The sequence below is a fragment of the Phodopus roborovskii genome, unplaced genomic scaffold, assembly GCF_943737965.1.
Source record: "Phodopus roborovskii unplaced genomic scaffold, PHOROB, whole genome shotgun sequence".
Lineage (NCBI taxonomy): Eukaryota > Metazoa > Chordata > Mammalia > Rodentia > Cricetidae > Phodopus > Phodopus roborovskii.
The window spans coordinates 39,447,295-39,473,093 of record NW_026126480.1 but is presented as its reverse complement, the minus strand read 5'-3'; the positions used below and the strand labels follow the sequence as shown (position 1 = coordinate 39,473,093).

Genomic DNA, 25,799 nt, shown 5'->3' with positions numbered 1-25,799 from the left:
CCCCAGCGCCCCCCTCCTGCCGACTATCCTGATCTGCCAGAGATTTCTGTTCTCATCTGGTCTATTTTGGTGTCCTCCATCTGGAAGCATCTCTGCCCCTCATCCCCTTTACCATATATATCTCTTTGATATTTTTGACCTTTTAATTCAAGCCCTGTTTTGGGTGGTAGTCAGTGTCCATCAGAAGCTCACAGAGGAAAAGCTTAGGAAGACCCTGACTGGGGGAGATAATGACATTGTAAAGGGGCCAAGTAGGAAGACTCATCCTACCAAGTCTCCAAATGACCCACATTTTCCAAGCACCCCACATGCTGTCTTCTGCCTTGACCCTAGCCTAGTTTTACAGATATTGATTGCTTTGACTTCATAGCAAATATCAACTTATCACTATCTGAAAATTTCCACTGAGTTAATGGTTTCTTTCAGAACTGTTTGTCTTTCCATCTAGATGTAAGCTCACATCTTATCTACCTTGTTTGGTTCAGTCCTAGATAGGAAATCATGCAGAGTGGGAACAATCAATACATCAGAAAAGCACATTGGTGCTTATCTAACATAATAGATATTACATAGCATGTGCCATGACGTGTGTAATTTCTGAACTATAGCAAGTAGTCATCTGTGCCTCCATTGTAAATTCTCATTGCAAACACACACACATGGATATATGTACATCCACATACCCAATGGACACGTTATGCTCAAATTTAGTACTAGATTTTTAAATCTGCCACTGTATATCTATCCCAGTGAACTAAAAAGCAAACACCTAAAACTAACACATTTTTGTTTTGTTTCATTTTTGAGACAGGGTTTCTCTATAGAGCTGTCTGTCCTGAAGTTCATTATGGTCATCAGGCTGCCCTGGATATAGAGATCCTCCTGTCACTGTCTAATAAATGCTGGGATTAAAGGCACTATGCCCAGTGAGAAAAGAACCCATTTCTAAAGAAAAAAAGCAGTGATACAATTTATGTGCATAGTACAACAGAATGGAATTAACAGGTATTGAAAAGAAATGGATGCCTTGGCCAAAGCATTCCCGTGCAGACAAGCCAAGTAAGCCCCAAGGGACCTTGGCTTTGATTTGCAACTTAACTAGCTGAATTTGAGTTCTGTCTTGTAAATGACTGCATGGGGACTGAGACTAGCTCAGTGGTATAGTGTTTGTACGGCATCCCTGGAGTCTTGGGTTTAATCCCCACTGGCTCAAAAGTGAAAAAATAAATGCCTATTTCTGAGTTAAAGAAAGACAATTCAAGCTTAATCAGAAGTAGCCAACACAATTACATAACTAGGCACTTCCCAATGGGGTAGACCAAATGAGGCAATTCTACAGCTCCAGCCAAGGGAGCATTCATTCTCTTAGCTTTACTTCTGTGTGCCCAGGGAGGCTTTCCTCTGCAGTTCCTTGGGGTAGCACCAGAATTAGTTCTTATTAGCTACCTGATTCAAGACTCCTTGTTTTCCAAGTCAACTAAAAATACCACTGTGCCCTAGGTCTTACATTTTTCTCAGTCTGAAAAATAATTACTTCAGAAGAGAGGAACACTTGGTGAGAATAAAATGGCAAAATTTAAATATGGTATAATTCCAAAATAGCATCTATCTCTTTTGAGAGAAGTCTCTTGTTGGCCTAGAGCTCAAGAAGAGATAGGTTTTCCTACACTGAGGACAGCCTGTCTCTACCTCCCAGCAAAGGGGTTACAGGTGCACATTACCTCACTAAGCATTTTTATATGGTTTCTAAGGGTTGAACTCAGATCCTCTTGCTTGCCAGGCAAGCACGTTACTGACTGAGCTATCTCTCCAGCCACCATATAAACACATAATTTTACCACTTAAATGTGAAGCAAAGTTCCATAGGAATTGTGAAAGAAAAACAAATAAGCCTCAACATAAATCAGGGTTTCTTGATTTTAGTCTCACAACTGTGCTCATGATGGTGCTGGGAAATGCCTCTCTTGGAAGGAATGGAGAGAGTTGTGTAGATTGTCAAAAGACATTTAGCAGCCTTGACCAACATCCACCGGATGTCAGTGCCCCCTCCCCCAATTATGACACTCAAAAAAAAAAAAAGATCTCAGACCTAGAGAAATATCCTGTAGGCACGTTAATCGCCTTTACTTGAGAAGCCCTTTCTAAGAAAAAAAAATGTATAGCCCAAGAAACAAGATGTAAATAACAATATATTAAGACTCAAAACTACCAAACTCTAAAAATCATCAACTTTCTCCCTGTTCTTGGTAATATATTAAACTATTCCATAATCAATGTGCTTTAAAACTATAGGAGGAATTTATGTTGTAATAATTATGTAGCTTACAGGAGATTTGGAGATTACAACTGCTTGGAATAGTGAGCGTGTGGCATGGTCCACGTCACTGCCCACACTTTATACACCTATAAAGGTAATATTCAGATTGTTGACTGCTTTGGCTAATGAATGCAGGTAGAAAGAAATGCAGAGGTCTGGGACATTCTGAGAGACAAAGTCAGGAAGAGAGAGTAACTCTGATGTGACAGCATAGAAAAATGAATCCATGGTTTCAAAGTATTTGGAAAGGTTTGTTTGTTGTCATTTTCTTATCAAAAATTACCTGTATGGATTTATGCATGTATATGCAGTTGGCCTTCTGTGTGTACAGATTAAACTGAGTGTGACTCAAAAATATTGACATAAAACTCTGTGCTGAACATATGCAGATTCTGACTTGTCACTGTTTCAGAAACAATACAGTGTAACAATGATTTATTGCACATTTACATTGTACTTCTTGGGTGTCTAACATGAGATGATATAAAGCACACAGGAAAATGTACAAGTGTTACAACCAAATTCTATAATAGTTTATATAGAATATTTAGACTTCTGTGGTAGCTGATAGGGATGTTGGAGCCAATTCATGAATACCAAGGGACAACTGTATATAAGATATGTAAAATGTATGTGTGTAAATATGTACATGTAAATACACATTAAAATATGATTTTTCAAATGGATGATGGTTGGAGAAAGAGGTGGAGAGCACAAGGTTCTTGATGGGAGAAATAAATAAAAGTTTAATTTATTGAAGAAAGTTTCCTAGAAGGGACCTGTTAGAAACTCTTGAAGGGAAAAGCAACTAGACTTACTTCACATAGTATCTAAGAAAGGATGGCCAGACAATGAGATGTGGAAGACAAGATATGCATTTCACAGAAGGAAGAAACTTATATGTGGTAGAACAGGGGCGAGGTCTTCAGGTGTGAGCAACCAGCTAGAGTTCTATACCTCCATGTCTGTGTGCTCACTGGTATTATTACCTCAAGGAATAGGATACTGGGATAATTGACAAAAAGACACCCACAATAAAGACTACCAGTAGTCACCTAAAAGGTGAAAGGATCCCCCCATAGAAAGGCATTCCATTTGGGAAATCACAGATTCAAATTTAGTTCAGCCATTAAGTAGAAAAAGGCAATACTGCTTACTTCAGGCTTGGGATTGTCAGCTCTATGTTGAACTTCTCAGCTACATGTATCTCCCAGATGCATTCCATGTCAGTGGGGTAGTTTGTAGGGTACCAGGGACTGGAGAAGGACCCAGAGAGACTTGAAATTACTCCTCCACAAGAGCTACTTCCTTCTGTGAAAGCAGATGAGAGACTTGTGGTTGGCATCTTCAGAAATGCACTTTTTTTTTATTTCTGCTCCATGTTAGAATGTCATGAGTGCTTGACTATTATTGGTGACTATGAGTTGCCCTCAAGGTTCTGATTGCACCAGTCTTGGGAACAGCTGATGTACTGCGAATCTCAGAAGTTCCCTGGGGGGGGGGGCTCTAGTGTGCAGCCAGAATTAGAAATCACTGCTTTCATCTCTGTCCACCAATGTCTAAGTCAGTACACAGATTTCTTAACCTTGAAGAGATTGAATTTACGGTGTTGGACTTACCTGGGGGTGAAGGAGTTGCCTCTGCATCTGCATGAACAGGAAATAAATGAGTATAGGGAATTTAAATTAAATTCTATAGAGACAAATGTTAATCTTTCTAATGTGGGCATGTCTCAGGCCAACAGGCTTCATGCTACATATGCAAGCATACAGATATATATTTTTTTCCTGGGAAAGTAGCTTCACCTTTGGGGAAGGTGCAGGTGCTGACAAAAGGAAAAACCAACTAGGTGTCCCTGAGTGTCTGTCTTCAGAACTCAGCATCCCCTTCTATTGAAGGGGTGTTCCTCCTGTAAATTTACGAGTTCTAGACTCACCCAGGAGAAACAAACCTCTAGGCTTGTTTAAGAAATTTCTAGATTAGGTTTATCGAGGTGAAAAGACCCACTCTAAATGTGAGCAGCAGTATTGCATGGGCTGCACTCCAGCATTCAGCATTCAGTACCAGCATTCATCTCTCTCTGCTTCCTGGCTTCAATACAATATGACAGCTGCCTCAAGCTCCATCATCCATGACTTCTCCCTCAGTGTGGGCTGCACCTGAACCATGAGCCAAAACCAACCCTTCCTTCTATAAGTTGCTACTGTCAGGCATTTTTTTACACTATAAAAAACTTAACCAATATGGTCATTTTCAATAGAGTCCTATCCCTGCTATGCCCATGGCTTCTGTCCATCACTAAGCTGCCCCACTGAAAGGACTCGTTATGGGAGGCACAGTACCTGAGCATATAACTCCTGCATCCTCATGGTGGCCACAGTTGTGGTCTAACCAGGCAGAGCTGGGACACTGGCCAAAGTGGTTCTCCTTTCCTGAACACTGAATGTCATCCAGGAGGATGTTTCCAGAGCCTGGGCCAAAGTAGGCACTTCCAGGAGCAGCAACGGCATGGCCGCACCCCAGCTGTCTGCACACGACCTCAGCTTCATTCATGTCCCACAAGTCGTCACACACCGTGCCCCAGGCCCCCTGATGAAGGACCTCAACACGTCCTGAGCACTGTCCAGAGCTGCCTGACAGCCGCAGCACTAGTCTGTCTTCTAAACAGAAGAAGATTAATTTTTGAGCATGGGAAGGTTTGTGTAGGAAGTGACTCCTAGAAGTTTGCCATGGCCAAGGCTAGCACAACACAAACCCTTGTGGTTGTCTTGATTCCATATGAAGCCCAAGGATGATAGAGTACGACAGAAACTGGGGTAGAATCTCATTCTACTGCTGTCCCTTTCTTGACAATTACTTCATCTCTCTGAACTGTTTGTTGTTTGTAAAGTGAGGAATCTAACAAGAGTTTATCTAAGAAGCCCTTGGGATGCATCAGTGAGAGTACACATATAAGACACACAGAACATATCCAGAAAGGAATTTCTTTCCTCAGAGACAAACAAACTCAAAACTTCAGAAGGAACTTTCTAATTATCTGGCTTTCTGGCAACCACAAAGAATTATTGGACTTCCTGCAAGGGGAACCTGAACATCAAAAAAATCCCACAACTGACAGGTAGTATTCCTCTGCAATGACTGGCTATAGGACCAGGGCTAAATGGAGTCTCCAAGCCTCTAGTTGGGGTGAGTCTATGATTTAGGGCATGCTGAGTGTGAGATCAATAGGTGAGGGAGTGGAATCTCCAGAACTGAGCTCCTCACTTCAGAACTCTGGACAGTTCTCTAAATGCTTATGATAGCAGACCCTTCAGGGAGCATGGCTCTCCTTGGTAGCTGCCTGGCCTTTTACAACTATCCTTTGCAGTTTTTTGTTTGTTTGTTTTGTTTTGTTTTGTTTTCCAGCAACTACCTTACCAAATTACTGTTACTTGCTATCTTTGTGAGAAAATCTAGCCCTTCGTGAAGCAGGGGTGGTGTGTGTGTGTGTGTGTGTGTGTGTGTGTGTGTGTGTGTGTGTATGTTGGGGGGGTATAAAATGGAACCAGGCCTCTGTAAATAGGAGAGTGAAGCTAGAAATTATTCTCTATTATACCTCCAAAGATACCTGAGCTCCTTACCTGACTCCCTTCCATCTTGTGAAATTGCATTGAAAAAAGCATAAAAACCGGTATTTGTTGTCATATAATCACTTCGGAACACCACTGTCAAGATGTCTGAGGAGGAAAAAAATACCACAGCTGATGGGGCACAGAACTTCCCCATGGAGAGTGATGCAATTCTGGGTCCATCAAAGATCTCAATTGAGTCATAGGGACATCCAAGGATATCTTCCAGGCTGGGGAAATAAAAGCTGGGAATTAGTGGCACATTTTCAACATCTTTAGTATCACTTTCCCCATCTGTGACTGTCTCAGAACATGAAGTATTTGTTAGCTTTCCAAAATGCTGTATCAGGACTCTACTTTCTTTGCCTGGGGAGTATAAGCTTATTGTTACGGCTTTGTCATGAGTTTTAAAACCGTAGTGGTTCTGACCAGACTCAAAGATAATATAGCTTAGGATCTGTGATTGCTGTTTGTTTGAGTTTAAAGCAAGTCTGAATTGAGATCCTAGACACAGCCATGACTGAATCATGATTCAGTGCATGGCTGAGACTGGCTCATCATGGACTCTATTGCTGCATGTTGTGTGCCATGTGGAAGAAGAAAGGCCTTGTGAAGATTTTGCTGGGAGAAAACCTTTGGTGAGGAACGGGGGCTTTGACATCAGACAGACCTGCATTCCTGTCAATTGGAAAGTTAGTTACTCTCCACAACCTCATTTTCCTCATCTCTAATGAGGTAAGACATTTGTATGTTATAATGATGCCAAAACATGGCAGATCCGAGAAGCCTCTAGCCCAGGGGTTGCAGCAATAACTCAGTTGGTAAAGTGCTTGTTAGGAGACCTGACTTTAATCCCCAGAACCAAAACAGAAATTCTGGTTGCGGTGGTTTACCTTACTTCAGGAGTTCAAGGTCAATGAGAGATCTTCTCTTGAAGAGCAAGGAAGTATTTTTAGAAAAAAAATCAAAAGACAAACCATCAAAGCAGAGCGGTGTAAAATATGTTGACGGATGGCTTACCTGCATTTTTCTAGTTAGAAAATACCTACTGAACACCACTACAAAAATAACTCAGACTTGAATTTGGAGACTGTGTAGTGTTTTTGCTCCTATGTTTTGTTCTCACCAAAGGAAATGTCTTTACCAGAGCTCAACAAATTGGTATTTTTACTAAACTGAACTTTCTCCTTAAAAATGGTTTCTTACTTCAAATTTGGAATCATGAGTTCTATGCGGAAGTTTTTCTCTACATGGATTTCCCAAACACATTGGATGTCTGTTGGATAGTTTTCTGGGTACCGTGGACTGGAAAATGAACCAGAGAGACTGGAAATGACCCCTCCACAAGAGTTACTTCCTCCTGAAACATGAAAAAGGATGTCAGGTTGGAGCCACATGGTATTATTAATGATCTTAGAAATGACCAGTTCACAGACAATGTGGTCTAGAAGGAAAAGCCAAGTGTGGCCAGGTGGCATTAGACCTGTGTGAGCTGATAGTTAAGTATCACTTGGGAAGCTATTTGATCTACTTGTAATGACTCAACAGCAACACTGTTTGAGATCTTTCCCTCTGCTCCCGCCATCTGCAAGGAGAAGTCACACATACTCTGTGCTTACTGCATCTCTCCTTTCTAAAGTGGAAAGAATCTTAGTTTTCTGGGAGTAACACAAGGATCTACATTACGACAGACTAGGAAGGAGGGGCAGAGAGATAGGCTGTCTGTCTTGTGTAAGAGGGAATACTTTGAGGAGGTTTGTGGATCAAGAGGCTGTAGAACAACCAAAGTCTGATAAAGCAAGTATGGGAAGGGACATTGGGCAGAGTTGGGAGCTTATGAGTGGGATGTTCTCTTAGCACATTGTCATCACTTGCTGGATCGGGTTTGTTTCCTGTAACTCAGTGCATTCAGACTGGAACTTAAATATTTGGGGACTTATAAAAGTTAAACAAGAAGACAAAGATCCAGTTCTTCCATCATTGTCATCATCATCATCTTAGCATGACTAGAAACAGATCTACACAGGTATACAGAATGTTGCCTAATTGAGTAGATAACTTGATATTATCAAATTATATTGGAGGTTCTTGAAAGCACCATGCACTTCATTGATTTTATACCTAAATATTATTGAGTTGATCAATTTTCCCTCTTTTCATCACTAGGACCATCTTGTAATCCTCCTAGGTCCCATGGCTTCCTAATCTTGCCTAAGATGGATGCTGGGCATTGCTTCCAGATATCTTACATTTCTGTCACTAATCATACTCCAGTTTGAGATGAAGCAGGGACAAAATCCAGAGTGTTGTGCAAATGCTCTTTGCCACAGAGCCAATTCCCAAGTCCCTTTTGTGGAGACAAAGTTTCATTATGTAGCCAAGGATGGCTTTGAACTCAAAACTCTCCTGTCTGTACCTCTCAAATGAGGAGATAACAGATGTATGTCACCATACTCCACTGATAATTTCATACTCTATTGATTGCATCTATAAGTTATAATACCAGGGTCAAGACACAAATGCATGGCAAAGGAGAAAAAAACAGGTGTGTATGAGCGTCCAGTACAGGGATGTGCCTAAACAAGACAGGCTAAGTGTGGGTCAGATAGACTATTGAACTACATTCTGTCATCTTGTTGATCTGTTATCTACTTTGTCCTGGGAAGACCGATAGTCTTCCTTTCTCACATGCTACTCCTAATAAACAGTCAGCATTTACAGTGGCAGCAGAGGAGTAAGCCTCTCACCCACATATGCCAGTGGCTCATTTGCGCTACATCCATTGCCTAGAATCTGCTGACATGGGGCTACCATTTCAAGCAAAAACAAACAAAACCCAAAGTGACTACCTGTTAGTGGATCCTGAGAAGATGGAGGAGGACCTGGAAGGGAAAAAAAAGAAGATAACAATGACATCCAGAGGGAAATCTTTAGTCACATCTACAACTTACTGCACGGTGAAGGTTTTTTGGGAAACATCAATGTATTTGGTGCAAATTTAGAAGAGTCTGGAGCTGCTGAGTGAACATTTACTATGGTTCTATGGCCGATCAAAACCAGCCAGTACTTGGACATGCCTCTTATCACCAGATGAGAACTATGTGCCCTCCCTTGATCCTGATGGGCTCTGCAACTGCTTTCAACAATAGGATATAGCAGAAGCTATGCTGTGTCTACTTCCTGTTCTGAGGATGATGCTTACTCATACAGCTTCACACTGTTTTGCCTACTGAAGAGACTGTATGAAGAGGACCTGAGACTTCCTGAATGGGAAGATGACCCATTTCCCAGCTGCACCTACGAAGGCACCAATCATGTAAGCGAAGCTATCCAGAGCTCTCCAAGCCAGCACTCAGGTAAATGACATGGACACCATACCTTGATATTCTGAGGAGCAGAAGAATCCCAAGCTGGGCCCTGTTCCAATTACTGACCCACAAAATCATGGCATGTATCTAAATGTAGCTGTCTTAGAATGCTAAATTTTGGGACAGCAATGGAAAATCAGGATGACTCCTTCTTCATTTCTATATCACCCATACAATTTACATGAAATGAGCAAATTACAGGAAGAAGCCTTCATTTGAATAGCTACTGTTGGAGTTGGGGGTTTAGCTTAGTGGTAGAATGCTTGCATGACTGAGCTCAGCCCTCCAGTCTGAACAATTAAAAAGAAACTAATATTCTTGACCTTAACCATGGGCTTTTAGCTTTAAATAGCATTTCTGTTACTCATGACCCCAACACATAAGCTGGCCTTTCCTTGGGACACCCAGCCAGCACTTAACAAAATCTCCTCTAGGTAAATGCCATGAGAGATGCTTCTTTTAATGACCTATGATTTATGTCTTCTCTATAGTGGAAGGGGATAATCCAGGTACATTCAAAAGTTAAGTTCCAGTTTTCCTTCAAGCTAGTAAATATTACAAGATGTCTGACCACCCTGGCTGGAGAGACGATGTAAAGAGGTCCTTGGACATGAAAAGGAAGGGGGCCCATTCTTAAAGCTTCCCCTAATAAATTAGTGGAGGTAGGTTTTGGATCTCCCTTATCCTCAACCATGAGGATTAAGTAATTACTGTATCGGGGCCCTTGAATTATATCTACCAATGTTTTGGGCAGATGTTGCAATGAAAAGAAATATGTTCTCATTCATTTCCAGAATCATTCCAGAATATAAAGTATACAAATTAGTCTGAGTTTTCTAATATCTGACTATATATATGTATGTATATATATGTACTATATATGACTATATATGCATATATGTCTATTAGTGTAAAATTTGGTTACCCATTAATTTGCTTAATCATCAAAATTGTTTAATCTTTCTTAAATATTTCTTCTGAAAACATAGCATGTGTATTTTTTGAAGAATTGTCTTTGTGATGAGCAATAACTTGAGCACACCATCTCCCCATCTTTGCTATAGCTTTGTCTGATCTAGGTGTCTACTGGGCCAAGGTGGGTATGGTGAATGAGACCACGGGTCAAGTGCACTGGCAGTCGACCCAAATCCCCTGGATATCCAAGAGCTCCCTACTAACTTTCTGTGTGTCTGTTTATTTGGGAAATGTAAATAATCAAAATATCTTCCTAAGGGGAATTAAAAGAGTTGGAGGGAGTCCCTAACTTATGAAGATTTGTCCTATGTCCATCTGTACATGTATGAAGAATTCAAAGTAATTCTAGACTCAGCATTTTCTTTAAAAGTATGTGTTACTTGTCAGAGGCCATGGGAGTATACAGCAGATGACAACTAGTAATCAACAGGCTGACCTACCAGATGACTGATTCTCTGATGGGGTGCCCCACTTGGAAAGGCCATGGGGTCACTGGCTGTAGATAACTGTTGGTCTCTGTAATTTTTCTCATGTGCCATTAATAACAGCTAAGGGAATTATTCCCACTGCTTGTGTGTTTATTTGATGAAAATATTCCATCTACCAGGCACACATAAAGCCATGGATGGTCAAGAAGATGACTTCTCCATAATTGTATAATTCTGACGAATAGACATAACACTAGGATATTTTTCATTACTCAGACATAAAAAAGTAATAATATTCTCGGTCACTAAGACAGCTAACTTTAGGCTTCAGAACAAATTCAAAACAAACTGGTTGCCCCTGAAGACAAATCATCTGGTTGCTCCTAGAGACAAATACAACATGTCCATTTCCCAGGTGTTTATTATTGATTCAAGGTTAGAGCAGGAAGCAACTTTAGTAGACATAACTTTCTCAGCAATGGACTTTCTACACGAACTCCACAACCTCAAGGTCCAACCAACTAATTCAGTGTCACTTTCTGTCTAGGAATCCTGACCACTCAGAGCTATGTACTTACTTTATTCACTGGCCAGTCAGCACGACCTCCCTAGTCTGAGAGAAACTATGTGATCAGTTTGGCTTTTCTTCTTATTGTTTGCTCAAGAAGTGCTGAGTGACCTTGGAAATATAATTCATGTTTGTCCAGAGGCTTTTGCTGTGATAAGAAGCAGAAGAGATGTGTGTGTGTGTGTGTGTGTGTGTGTGTGTGTATGTGTGTGTGTGGGTATTAGGAGAGAGATGTGAGGTGTGTGTGTGTATGTGTGTGTGTGTGTATGTGTGTATGTATGTGTGTTTGTGTGTATGCGCTAAGGAATATGTAGGCGAATGTACACAGAGGGGAAGACAAGTGTGAAGAGATGTAGCTGAGTGGGTAGAGAAATATGGAAGACATAGTGTGTAGAAGAGAGATGTGTATGTAGGAGAGATGTATGTGAAGGATGAAGTTTAAGACTGTGTGGATACTATAATTGTGTGCAAACAGATGTGGCTATGTAAAGAATAAGAAGAAAATATGTAGCTGTGTGGAGAATATAACTGTGTGAAAATCGGTGTAACTGTGTATAAAGGCATGTACCTGTGTAGAGGATAGCTGTAGTTGGGGAGAGAGATGTAACTGTGTGTAGAGATGCATGGCTGTGCAGGAGATAAATGTATGTAAAGAGATATGTAACTATATACAAAGAGATGTAACTGTATAGAGAAATTGTCAAGAAAGAGAGATTATATATACAAAATGAAGTAAAAGAGAAGGTTACCATAAGGAAAGTGTGTGCTTGTTCCTTTTTTCTTTGTTTTTACCATCAGAAAGTATTTCCTTATTTATCCCTCATATAGAAAAGTCTGGTCCTTGCTATTTTTTTTTTATATCCTGGAGGCAGCCTTGGTGCAGGCTCTCCAAAAGACCACTTGTATAGAAAAGAAATATTTCCTATGTTTCCCGCTGCTGAGGAGGCTTTCATTTTGCTGCCCTGTATGCAGTTCTGGGAGCTGGCCTCCCAGGCTGCAATAGGTACTGTTACCATGGTTGTTCTTCCTGGATGGGAAGTCCCTTCAACTAGGAGTGCAGTTAACATACCTGGAGGCATGGGTGGAGGGGGGGCATCTGAATCTGCATACACAGAAAAGCAACATGTTACTGTCTTTGATGAGTTCAAAGAGTAAGGTGACAAGAGGTAGATGGTGAATAAAAGGGACAGACAGGCTATGACCTTTCTTCAGAAACCAGCTACTAACAGTTAGTTGGGCACTCTCATCTAGGGAAGTCCTTGGCTTAGAAAACTTAGTATAGCCATCAGGTCAGCTGTGTCTCATGGTGGGCAGGGCTAGTTTACTCATGATACTCCTATACAGAATTCCTGGGACTCTTGTTAAAAGTGCAGACTCCTGAGGTCCTTTCCAAACCTGCTCAGGTATAGTCTCTTAGGAGAGGTACAGAGTCTTTACTGTAATGCCCCAGCGTAATGCTCATAGATATCCTAGACTTCCCATATGCCACCGGGAGCTACTCATGACAGAATAGGTGCCTGACCCAGGACCTAGTCCTGAAGGGTTGCTTAAAGAATCAAATGGAGGGATGGAAAATGCAATCCAGCAAAGATAGTTTCAAAATGTCTTCATATGCATAGGAATAAGATGAATACCTGAGCAAATAACACCAGCATCCTCATGGTGGCCACAGTTGTGTTCCGACCATCCTGAATGTGGACACTGGCCAAGGTAATGCTCCATCCCAGAACACTGAAGGTTGTCCAGGAAGATGTCTCCAGAGCCCGGGCCAAAGTAGGCCTCACCAAGACTAGAAATAGCCTGACCACACTCTAGCTGGCGGCACACAACCTCAGCTTCATTTGAGCCCCACAAGTCATCACACACCGTGCCCCAGACTCCCTGGTGAAGAATCTCCACTCGTCCTGAGCACCGGCTGGAGCCACCCACCAGGCGAATCTCTGGCCAGTCTCCTGTAGACAGAAATGTGGTATGAGTCCCCACCACATGCCCTCACCTGGAGTCTGTCAGTAAAAGGCTCCTAGCACAGTTAGGGTGGGGTCTCAGGCATTTATCCTCATGTTTACCATGAGGTTGCTGAGTTGCAATTTGTGGGGGTTGCATCAAATTTTGTTTCAACAGAATTATTTTGCTTCCCATATTATGTACTGATGGTAAGAACATAGACCCTTAGGAAGCTGTCTATTCACTAGTGAAATATATACATCAGTACAATGCATCATTCCACACGGTAATGATAGAGGATAATGATGACAGAAAGGAAGAGTCTGGGAGAGAACTCTTTAAAGTGTGAGAAGGAACTGATCGGTGGAAGAGCCAAGGAAGATCCTTTGGATCAGATTGAAGAGCCCAGGCTAGGAGCCCTACTTAACCATGTCACTTCTGCATGTAACTTTTCCCGTGGTGCTATGATAGTGAGGGAAATGGTCAAACATGTAGCCCATTAATCAGGTAATATGTTTTACGAAAGGCATGAAAAAACATAAAATGATGGATACACATGTGAATGCACAAAAATATACATGCAACACAGCACATGTAAAAAAAAAAGAAAAGAAAAAAACAAACAAACAAATACAAAATTTCAGCCATACTTCCTAGTGAAAGGTCAAACAGCTCAAGGATAAAACCAAGGGAGACTGATATTTAACTGTCCCCTATCAAAGGCACCACTGACCTGGAATGTCCAACAGAGGTTTTTCAGCATCTGTAAGTAAGAAAAACAAATAAGTCAATATTTGGAAGAACTCTAGGTGTTAATAACAGAGGATGAAGTTTCACTATACTCTCACATAAATTTATTAATCTATTATCAACCCCTTTAAAGAACACGGTACCAGGAAAGCAAAATTTATCAATAAGTCTAAATTAAGCTTCTTTCTGGGGTATCAGTTTGTTGTAGCAATGAGAAAAGATGGACAGATGTAAAAGGTTGAGTTTTGAATGGTGCCTGCTTCCAGGAGTCTGAGTCTATTTACTGGTGAAATATATACATTAGTAAGATATATTATTCCACACAGGCAGCTTTGTGGACAGCACTTGCATTCTGACAACAGTGACTGATTCAAGTCACATCTGAGACTGCAGCTGTTTGCTTAAAGGTATCACATTGTCAGACAGGGTGTCAGTAGACATTCCAGAGGGAAACTATTTAATCACAATTACATGTTGGTACACAGTACATGTATAAATCGGGGTATTTTTTAAATGCCACAGGCAATTAAAATCACACACACACACACACACACACACACACACATACACACACACACACACACTTTCCTCCATGCTACAGCTACAACTAAGGAAAATGATGAGGTGTGCCACTCTTCATCAGGTACCAAGCTAGAGTTTTGTAAAAACATCTTTGCTGCAAGAGAGCAGTCAATCTCCTAGTTCAGACAGAGGCTCTGTAAATTTAGATTCTGTGCAGGTGCAGTCTGGAAGCTCACTGCAGCTCTGAGAGCCAGCCCCATGCTGCCCTGGCCTCTGAGCAGCAGACTGCCTCTTTTATTGAACACTGTGATTTCAGCTTCCAAACACTTCCTGTATTCAGACACATTCTCAGCAAAGCACACACTGCTAATGATTACTGCCAAAGGAGAAAATTAGGAAGTGTACCTGAGCAGATGACACCAGCATCCTCGTGGTGGTCACAGTTGTGGTCCGACCAGCCCGAATGGGCACACTGGCCCAGGAAGTGCTCCACCCCAGCACACTGGAAATTGTCTAGGAAGATATCTCCCGTACCAGGGCCAAAGTAGGCCTTGCCAAGGGCAGACACACCCTGACCACACCCCAGCTGTCTGCATACGACCTCAGCTTCATTCAGGTCCCACAGGTCATCACACACAGTGCCCCAGACTCCCTGGTGAAGGATCTCCACACGCCCTGAGCATCGATTGGAGCCACCCACCAGCCGCAGCTCTGGCCAGTCCCCTGCAGACAGAGACCTGGGTAACTGTTGTCATCTGGGAGCATGATACCTTTCCATGAGGTAGTTGAGCTGCCCTCTCCTACATTCTATTAGATAAAGAAAGCCTACTAGAGTCAGCCAACTAGTCAACCCCAACTGAAGTATAATAAACCATAAAGATTGTCAATAGCATCTAGCTCATACAAAATCCACTAATTGTTATCTGTTATATCAGAAGCATGCACAAATATATTTCAGCTAAATACAGAAAAAATATGAGACTTGCACAAAACTCTGTGATTTTTGTGAGGAGCTTTCAAGTGTCACTTTTATGGTAGCTCAAGGTTATGCAACAGGATGTTGGCATGCCAGCATTATCTGTGAAGGACTGAAAGTAGAAAACTCAAAAGGACTTGACTCATAGCAACCAACAGGTCCATCTACTCAATACCCTCTCCACCCTCTGCTTCTGAAGTGCCTTTTTTCTCTTGTTCTAGTTCATTGCCTGTGGAATGTCTCTGAGCCTCTACCTATTTTGAAAAAATCAATTAGTGATTTATATGGGAGGCAAAGTGAACTGTACCTGGGTCAGGCTTGGGAGGAAGTGAGAGGCTCCCACTGGAAATATCTGTAGGCTGTGCAGGACTTGAGAGCTCTGAAGGACACAAAAGCAAAACCAAACAACAACAAAAAAAAAACATGTTGATTCAGGTAGTGAGAGCCAGAAGATTCTAGGGGTTTGGAATGGTCCTGAATCCTAGGGTAGAGTCAATTGGTCCATTTGCAAACACATGGACTGTGTGTAGTTCTAGTACCCACGTATAAAGCAAGTGTAGGCATGGGCGCTGAAAGAAAGGGACACTTGGTACTCAAATGAGTGCATTCTGGGACTTACTTGGTCTCTCTGTTACCATCTTGGAAGTTGCTGTGGGGATGGCTGTGGAGACAAGATGAGATCTTGAAGGGAGGATTTGGGAATCCAAGGGGAGCATGCTCACTCTGATCAATCTTCATTAAACACCCAGGTCCCCACTGATTCTCTCACCTCATCAATTATATAATAAGGAATGTCCTAAGTCACATCCTCTCTTCCCACAGATCTTATGTTGCTCACAGGTATGGAAGTCAATGACATGACACACCCCTCTGCCTCCTCATCAAAAATATAACTGCATAATTTATGCTAGGATGCAAACATTCATAGACTATATCTTTTTTGGGAGGAGCCCCCCACTTTACTTTCTTCTTGTGATGGTTAGTCCTAATTTCAACTGTTTTCCTTGTAAAGATCTTTCCACCTCACCAACTAACTTTATTTCTGGATTATATTTTTAGAAGCTATTATCAATGGGATTGTTTCCATGATCTCTTTCTTAGTATGTTTGATATATATATATATATATATATATATATATATATATATATATATGAGATTTTCATTAGTTGATTTTTATGTGTTATTTCACTAAAAGTCTTGATCATTTCTAGGAGTTTTTTGTTGGCAATCTTGGGATCTCATGTATGATGTCAAATCACCTGCAAATAGAGATAATTTGATCTCTTCTATTCCTATTTGTATTCCTGTAATTCCCTTCTCTTGTCTTATTGTTCTAGCTAGTGTTTCAAAAAGGGAATAGTGGATATCCCTGTTTCATTCCTGATTTTATTAGAATTACTTTAAGTTTTTCTCCATTTAGAATGATGTTGGCTATGGGTTTGTCATATATACCCTCTATTATTTTACAGTATTCTGTCTTACTGTTTCTGGGACTTTTATCATGAGGGCATACTAAATTTCATCAAATATCTTTCCTACATTTGTTGAGATGATCATGTTATTTTTGTCTAAAATTCCATTTATATGATTTATTACATTTATATCTGACTTGCTGAACCATCCCTGCATCTCTAAAGCAAAGCCAACTTTATCGTGGTAGATGATCTTTCAGATATATAACCTATTCAGTTTGCTAGTATTTTATTGAATATTTTTACATCTATGTTCATTTGTTCATTGGGGATACTGGCCTGTAGTTTTCTTTTTTTTCTTCCTGATTTTGTTATTAGAGTAACACTGGCTTCATAGAAGGAGTTCTGGAGTGATCCTTCTATTTCTAGTTTTTTGAATAATATAGGTCTCCTTAGACAGTTTGTTAGAATTCTTCTGATAATCTGTCTGGCATTTTTGAGCCCTCCTTTTTTAAATTACTGTTTCAATTTCCTTATTTCTTATGGGTCTTTGCAGGTTAGGTTTCTCTTCTTGGTTTAACTTTGGTGATTTGGAAGAATATAGAAAGTTGTTCATTCCTTTGATAATTCTATCTTGTCTTTTACCTAAGTTTTTATCTTGGCATAAGTCATCATGGTTCCATGTCCTTTCTTTTGGCCACTTGAATCCAGGTCTGTTGTTAATTGAGTCTGGTACCTAAAGAGCCAGCTCTTAGCTTCGTTGATTCTTTGGATTGTTTTCTTTGTTTCTAATTTTATCAATTTTGGCTCACAATTTTTATTATTTCCAGGAGACTAAGTCCTGGGAGTATCTGTGAGGTCATTGCCATAGAGGTTTAACTGAACTGCAAAGATGCATCCTAGATGTAGGCATGGCCTTTTCGTAGACCATGGTCCCAGACTGAATAAAAAGGGGAACATATCCTGTACCCACATCTCTTACTTCCTGATTGTGGATGCAATGTGACATAGCTGCCATGCCTTTCCAGCCATGATGGACTGTACATACCTCGAAATGTGAGATAAAAATGGACCTTCCTTAAGTTGCTCTTGTCAGATATTTTTATCACATCCACAAGAAAAGTAACTAATATGTTTCTGCTGTGTTAACTTTTGGATGTGGAATATCTAATTAAATATGTCTTGTTACCTTTGTTAAAAACAAGGAATTAGAAAATCAAATAGACAATTGTGAGCACAAAGTGATCTGATGGTTGGTTAAATGTAACTTAGTTCCAATGTGACCAGGTATTACATTTATGCAGAAACCCTGCAGACAGAATCTCTCTGTTGTCGAAGACTTGTTCTAGGAATTAGAAAATTGGAGAGTGAGAGCAAAGGCTGACAGTAAAAACAGGAAGGCTGGGCATGATGGTGTACTCAGGAGGCAGAGGCAAGTGGATCTCTGTGAGTTTGAGACCAGCCTGTTCTACAGAGTGATTTTTAAGGAGACCCAGGGATACATAGTAAGATCCTGCCTAAAAATGATGATGAAGTAATGAGAGTTGACTCACTGATCAGATATGGGGCCTTCGATGTCATCTCTGCAAAAACAAGGAAGCTATGGTCAATAGATGTTTGATGCCAGCTATGGAGATTTATTTGAACCATTCTTTGGTGCCATCTCCTTTGTTTTTCAGCATGTGTCACCAGCATGTCTGGTTGAGATAGCCCAACACTTACTGAAGGCCTGGGGACTATTCTTAACAAAACAGATAAGAGGCCTACCTGGCATTTTTAGGTAGAGAGTAGTGCAGAACCCCATGTAATTATGTAACCTCTGAGGCCTCAGTTTCCCTTTCTGTAAAAAGGGATGTAAGCATTATATATGCAAGGAACTTAAACTGATGGCCAATGAATAATCAGTTAATGTCATCAGTTATTGTATTTGGCTCACAATTGTTTTAATTGATCTTGTTAACTTGTGTACACTGTGCTTTAACAGAGACCCTTAGCTTAGCTTCTGCCTTCCCAACATGCACTTCATCTCATTTCCAGTATTGATCTTATTCTTGCTGATTCTCTATGAACCACCAACCCAATATCACAGGCAAATCCAAAATTTATCCCCCTGATGCTTTCCTTGGTGTTTCGGCTTATAGTGCTCCTGTCTTTTCTAACTCCCCCTTTTATATGTATAGATGGGTCTGTGTAGCACATTATATTACACACACTATTTTATTGGCTTTCCTTAATGTAGTATATTCCATTTACCTTTTAATTGTGTCTTGTATATTAATCTTGAACTCCTTACAGTTTGTGTACAAATATGAGAGAGGACCTAGAGGGAACATATTCTTTCCTCTTTACAATCTAAAACACCTGTCTGGGGCTAGAGTCAGAATGTTATCAGAAATGACTGCTTAATAATCCAGCTTGTGTTGTGTGAAGCCAACAGATTCCTCATCAGTCAAGTGACTTGCTCAAGGTCACAGAGCACACGATGGCACATCAGCAGAAAATTCAGAGCTTCATGCCATCTTCTTACCTTTGGCCTCAAAATAATAATAAGCCATGAAGTTTTTTCCAATGTTGTTCATGCCTCGGAAGTACACAAGGGTCATGGAGCTGGAGTGGGATGCAAAGGTGATATGCAACCCACTGCAGGGTTTCCCCAGGGACTCTGTGGAGGTTGGAGGGCCATCCAGGATTTCAAAATACTCATTGGTGCAGTCAAGGCTGGGGAAGCAAATATTATGAATGTCTCTTGATCTCCTCATCGGGAAGTTGTGAGGTATATTGTGAGTGCTCCTGTATTTTATAGGAGTAAGAATCCTGGGAACGAACTCAAACCTGTCTGTGATGTAGACACAGTATGATCCTTCTATCGCGTATTTTTCCTTTGAAAAATACTGTGTGACAGCAATGGGATTTTTAGCTGATGGAAGAGAAAGAAGACCGGCTCTAGTGGAAGACCCCTGATTAGGAATGGAAGCTGCTCTGACCACAGGGAGCTTCACCATCTTAGGCCAATAGCTAATCAAGGTCATTTCACTAAGTATGTTTGAGAGGAAGAGTCTAAAATGAGGGATATCGGTGGTTGATTTTTCAGAATATGCTCCAGGTTCAAATCCGCCCCAACCCTAAAAGACAAGCTTTGATAGCTAGAGGGAAGTGGGCTACAGATATGCTCCACTGGATTTATTGAAGCCATCTGGCTTTGTGAGCAGCTGTGTTTCTCTGTGAATTTCTGTGTGGCTGTCACTAGTGCTAGACACAACTATTCCCACATCACCAGCCCAACAGCATGTATGTCAAACCATCTTTAAATTAAGCACAATTCAAGATGCATAGATGATATGGCGTTTTCTTGGGGTTAATTTAAGTATATTTTAAATCTGTGAATGACTTCATTTTTCTGATTTATAATATTAAGACCTAAAATTTCCTCAGATTATGTATCTTTCACCAGATAACCAGAACACATGAAGCATCTGTGTATGTGTGTTCCTCTCTGTTTTTTTTCTCCTACCCAAAGCCTGTATGGTGAATTTCTTTTTAATTAAAAATGTATGGGAGCATGAATGATCAAAATATATTGTTACATGTATGAAATTCTCAAAAACTAAAGCTACATGTCTTGGAAAAATTTACAAGCATACAAGAAAGCAATCCTATTTCTTTACATATATAATGAAAATGTGAAAAAACAATGTAATTCACAATCATTCCAACAGCTGCAAAAAGATAGTATTATCTACACACACAAGCTTGAATACTAAGGGGTATATAAAATCCCTCATACTACCTAGGGCAAGGTGAGGCTGGGTCACATGTGTGGCTGCTGGGTCTCCCTGTCCAAATATACCATGTACTTAGCATACAATGTACTGGTCACATTCTTAAACATTCATCCCTAATGAATGAACTTACATTGACATAAACATCTTTCCTTATGTTCCAAGAAGTTTTACTTGAATCATTGAAGACTAGTAACAAGCCAGATGTTTCTCAGAGGGGAAAGGATTAACCAACGCTGGCTCAACCACATTAATGAAACCCTTTTCCACCGTGAGGAGCAACAGCCGCTAGGCACTGTGGCAAACTGAACAGATCTTAGGGGCACTGTGCTGAGTGAAAAAGTCAAGTCCCTACCAAACTATATGCTATATGATTCCATTCACAGGATGTTCTTGAAATGACAACATATAGAGGTGGAGAATAAACCACAGTAAGGGACAGAAATGGGGAGATCTGGGGATACAAAAGGTGAAAGGGTAGTTCCTTTGTATAATGTGCCTGGAATGGAGAAGTGATTTTGTGCATCCACCCACAGGATTAAACTGTGCAGAACATCCACCCCCATCCTCACACAAATAACTGCATGTTAAAGTTTTTGAAAATTGAATAGAGTGTTTGGTCCAGTTAATAGTACATCAATATCAATTTGTTGGCTTTGATAATGCTCTGCTACTTGGAGATGTGTGAGAGGGGTACACAGGGATTCATACTACATTTGCAATTTCCTCTGTGTTCACAGTTATTTCAAAATAAAAATGCTTAAAACTCATGAAGGACTCTTTTGAATGTGAGAATCAGCATAGGGATGAATGATTACAAGTGCAAAATATACTTACATAGTATGTGTCACTTACTCAAGAGATGGGAATGCCAGCCTTACGCGATCAGAGGGGTTTGCTCTGATTTCCCACACACAGGTTATGTTGTCCTGCATTTCATTCATTGGGGGGTTCTTAATTTTTCCAGGTGCCTTGGTAATAACACCACCACAGCGAGATCTTTCTAAAAGAAGAAACGGGTATGACAATAAAAACTGCACAAGACCATACCAGTCAACATGCCAACATGGTAGGAAGAAAGATTCACAAGGCCCCACCCTTTGCTGAAGAGTGAGTGACAGGCAGTCAACAGCTCCTGAGGGAGAATCAGTTTTATTTACTCATGAGGCCCCTGATAGGTTGCTCTTCTCAAGTGATCAGCCCTAACCCCTTGTACAGATGGGCAACATTAACTAGACCCAGACATACATACATACATACATACATACATACATACATACATGTGTGTGTTAGATAGAAGATATATTATATATGTGTATATATATATATATATACAGCATAAATAGCATAAATCTTGGAGGGGATTTGATATCAATTGAGGAGTTAGAAGGGTGAGGGTAGGCTGGATATGATGCAATCATGCCATACTCGTATGAAATTCTAAGAAGAGGTTGCTTTAAATCTCTAGGGTTCATTGTTCAGTTTACTAATTTTATAATTTACACTTTTCCCAAAAAGAGGTTTTACTGCTCAACACTATGTGGGTGTGTCTTAGGATTATTAAAGTTATAAACTGGTCTAAAATATCTTCAATACTTAAGCTATTGACATACATCTGTCTGAAATTTGAAATATTTCTCATCTACGTTGAGACTTCTAGTTCCCTTCTGAGAAGACACACATTGATCAGACCTTTCTTTGTCATTATTCCTTAACTGTGGGTTCCATTCCTTTTGTCAGTCATGTCTGCCCATGCAACTCTCATGATCTCATAGGAAGGATGAGAAAAGTACTGCTTTGGTTGTTCCGATTAAGACTGAACCTGTGTTGGATGTTTACATATGTGATGATGACAGTGGCTGGCCTACCACCAAACATCATTTCTTAAAATGATGCTATTAAACATATAATATTAGATAGAAAAAATGGCCTAAGTCATCTACCCTTCTATTAATGATAGCACTTTATATCCACTGCCCACCTATCTATGTTTTCACCTGGTTGTCTGCATGTCTGTTCCAACACTTAGTGCAATGGCAGTGTAAACAACTGGCTGTCAGGTTAGATTATGTGGCTGTGTGGGGACTGGCTCTGACCATCAAGACACTTCAGGCATCATCATCATTTTAGTTTTTTATTTGTTTGCTTGTTTGTTTCCCATCAAATGGTGCTAAGTCTATGCTATGCCAACTGCAGATTTGAGAACCCAGGAACATAGTCAAAACTAGAAAAAGAGCATATGAAAAAGAAAGTATGGAGAAGGAGGGTGTGAGGATTGGGCAAGGGCAGAAAAGGCAAGGACTCCCCATAGTGGACCTCTTCTGAAGTGATGGCTATGGGTACAGACAGGCCACATCGTTACATGAATGGCACATGTCAAACCTTCACTCATGGTGCTCTGGCTGGGAGAAAACAAAAACTGCCACCTCTCTTTGTTTGGAACTCCTTTGACTGGCTGGAAATAAAATCACATCCCTAAGTATACTGCTCTTTCTGTGAGGACTTTTCAGTAGGGTGGCCTAGAGTAGGCAGTAGCATTCCGGCACAGTTCCCTTGAAGAATCCCTTCAAGGCTTGAGCAATAAGAAAGAGGACATTGAGTTCTCACCTGAGACCATTGTTTCATCCATGACAACGAATGGGGCTTCTGCCAAACACAAGAAGAGCATGTGAACCAACAGTTGACATGGGTCTGCACAACTGTCTGTATTCAAGAATCAGGAAGCACTCATGGCAAACAGTGTCTCAGCCCTCCAGGACTCCTGTATCAGTCTCTAGAAGAGGGACCTGAGCACTGAAGGGCTGTGTCATACAATACTCAAGCATTGCCGAAGAGCTGACGAGATCTCTCTTAGACTTCGATGTATTACTCTCTTATACATAAAAACACAAGGGTTTAAAGTAAAAACCAAAGACATGAAAATCTAGGTCCTAAGGTCTCGGTAACCAAGAGTTTGAGGGCTGTAAGCTTAGGATGAGGAAATGAGAAGCATGACCCTTCAGGGGCCAGTGTGATGGCTCCCATGGTGGAGCACTTGCCTTGCATTCTAGGACCCAGAGTTCAATCTCCAGAGCCCATGTATAGAATCTGAGCATAATGACACACACTTGCAATCCTAGTGTCAAGGAAGCATACACAGGTGGGTCCCAAGGGCTCACTGGCCAGGCACTCTAGCCTAACCAGTGAGTTCCTGAACAATGAGAGTCTTTGTCTCAAAAACTAAGACAGACAGTGCCTTGAGGTTGTCCTTGGATACACACTCACAGACAAAAACGTGTATGTGCATGTGCACTCACATACAAAAGAACACACATACACACACACACAGAGGGAGAGAGAGATACAGAGAGACAGAGACAGAGAGAGAGAGCTCTCCTTTGATTTAGCGTTGCTAAGAGATACTGAGTCAGAGCTCAAAGATGCAGGGGCTCCTCCAGGCTCCCAATGTCTCCCCTCTAGAAACTTTCAGCTCAGTATCATCCATTGCAGATGATCCTTCTGGATCAATTCATTTCCACCTGGCATGGTTGACAGATAATGGAGGAAGTAAATGAAACTTTTCCAGACCTTAGGATACACAGCTTTATTCTTAATTCACTCTCTGACTGAGAATTATCTGAGCACATGACACCAAGAGACCTCAGGTCTGATGAGAAGTGGGGACACCGAGTGTGGGACACTCCAGGGATGATGAGGGAATGCCAACATCGATGGGAGTTTTCTGGGGCCAGGGCTGTACCAGGAACAAGGCAGAGACATGGAATGGACATGGGAATTGCCTCACCGGTATGGTATTTGTGTCTAGCCTTTTTCTATTTGGAAGGAAATGTCTTGGCCATATCTCACATTTCAACCATGTTCTACCTATCCATAGTTAGTCTCTATGTACACCTCAAAACAACTGAACAAAGTATTCTACAGAAGTCTGAGGAATCAATTATCATGCACGTAAGATGCACAGTAGAGGATCTGAAGGGTAGTGGATCCAGAGCAGATGACTTTGAAGGCACTGTCTACTCTCCTCTTGGACAACAGGTGATTGCATGGCTTGACTCTGCTACTCCACTGCCTTGGAGAATAAGATAAGCCCAGTTTCCAGCAGAACCTCTTCCCCAAGCCTCCAGTGAACCACACACATAAATATAATCTTCCCTACCTGGTTGTATCCTTGCTACATATTCAGCATCTACAAAAGTGAGACATGAAAAAAAAACTTCTGTGAGTGAGTGGCATGCTAGCACTTATTCAGTGGTTATTTTTTACACATCTTGGGATAACAAACTCATCTTCATTGTCAACTTAACTAGATTTGGAACCACTTTGGAGTCACCTCTGGACATGTCTACAAGGGTGTTTCCAGAAAGGTTTTGCTGAGGAGGGAAGGCTATAATCTTATGGGTGAGGGGTCCCAGGCTGAATAAAAGGGATAAAAGTTTAAAGCACCCCCCAGTCTGCTTTTTGACAGCAAGTGCAATGGGATAAGCTCATTTACACTTCCACCACAATGGTAGACTTTATCCCAAAATTGTGAGTCAAAACACACCCTTCCTCCCTTCTGCTTTAGTTAGTATTTTATTACAGCAGAGAGACTAGCACTAATATAGGAGTGAAGGGTGTTCTCTTGGGAAGGCTGAGGCTAGGCTCTAAAGGACATTGGACTTTACCTGAACAGATGACACCAGCATCTTCACTGTGATCACAGTTGTGGGAGAACCAGCCAATGTGGGAGCACTCCTCCAGATGTTTCTCATGTCCCTTGCAATGCACGTTGTCAAGGAGAATCTTCCCAGAACCTTCCCCAAAGTAAGCTTCACTCAGGGCTGAAACAGCCCAGCCACACCCCAGCTGCCTGCAGATGATGTTTGCTTCTGGGAGGTCCCAGAGGTCATCACACACAGTCCCCCAGACTCCCTGGAAGAAGAGTTCTACACGGCCTGCACATCTCCCATGGTTGCCTGCCAGCCGCACGGGGATCCAGCCTCCTAGGAAGAAAAAGGAGTCAGGGAGGTGATAGTGGCCTTCTTGGCCCACAGATGGCTATTGTTTACAACCCAGTCTCTGTTCTTATCTTCCTTGACTACCCAAAGCAGCCTATGCCATTACCCCACTGTGTCTGCTTCATAGAACCTATGGTGTTTTCATTATGTACAT

General features: G+C 41.2%; 1 protein-coding gene across 1 annotated transcript in view; it reads right to left on the bottom strand.

Annotated features, from left to right (window-relative positions):
* Positions 1–25,799, bottom strand: part of LOC127227793 (deleted in malignant brain tumors 1 protein-like) — a 114,285-nt gene that overhangs the window by 51,780 nt on the left and 36,706 nt on the right. The window contains 18 exon segments of the mRNA XM_051192126.1: positions 3,475–3,628; positions 3,937–3,963; positions 4,660–4,977; positions 5,938–6,155; positions 7,132–7,285; positions 8,775–8,807; positions 12,334–12,366; positions 12,899–13,216; positions 13,942–13,971; positions 14,886–15,203; positions 15,764–15,835; positions 16,076–16,117; positions 18,372–18,452; positions 19,397–19,587; positions 21,504–21,682; positions 23,195–23,200; positions 24,824–24,834; positions 25,313–25,630. Coding sequence (XP_051048083.1) covers positions 3,475–3,628; positions 3,937–3,963; positions 4,660–4,977; positions 5,938–6,155; positions 7,132–7,285; positions 8,775–8,807; positions 12,334–12,366; positions 12,899–13,216; positions 13,942–13,971; positions 14,886–15,203; positions 15,764–15,835; positions 16,076–16,117; positions 18,372–18,452; positions 19,397–19,587; positions 21,504–21,682; positions 23,195–23,200; positions 24,824–24,834; positions 25,313–25,630 — 2,503 coding nt within the window.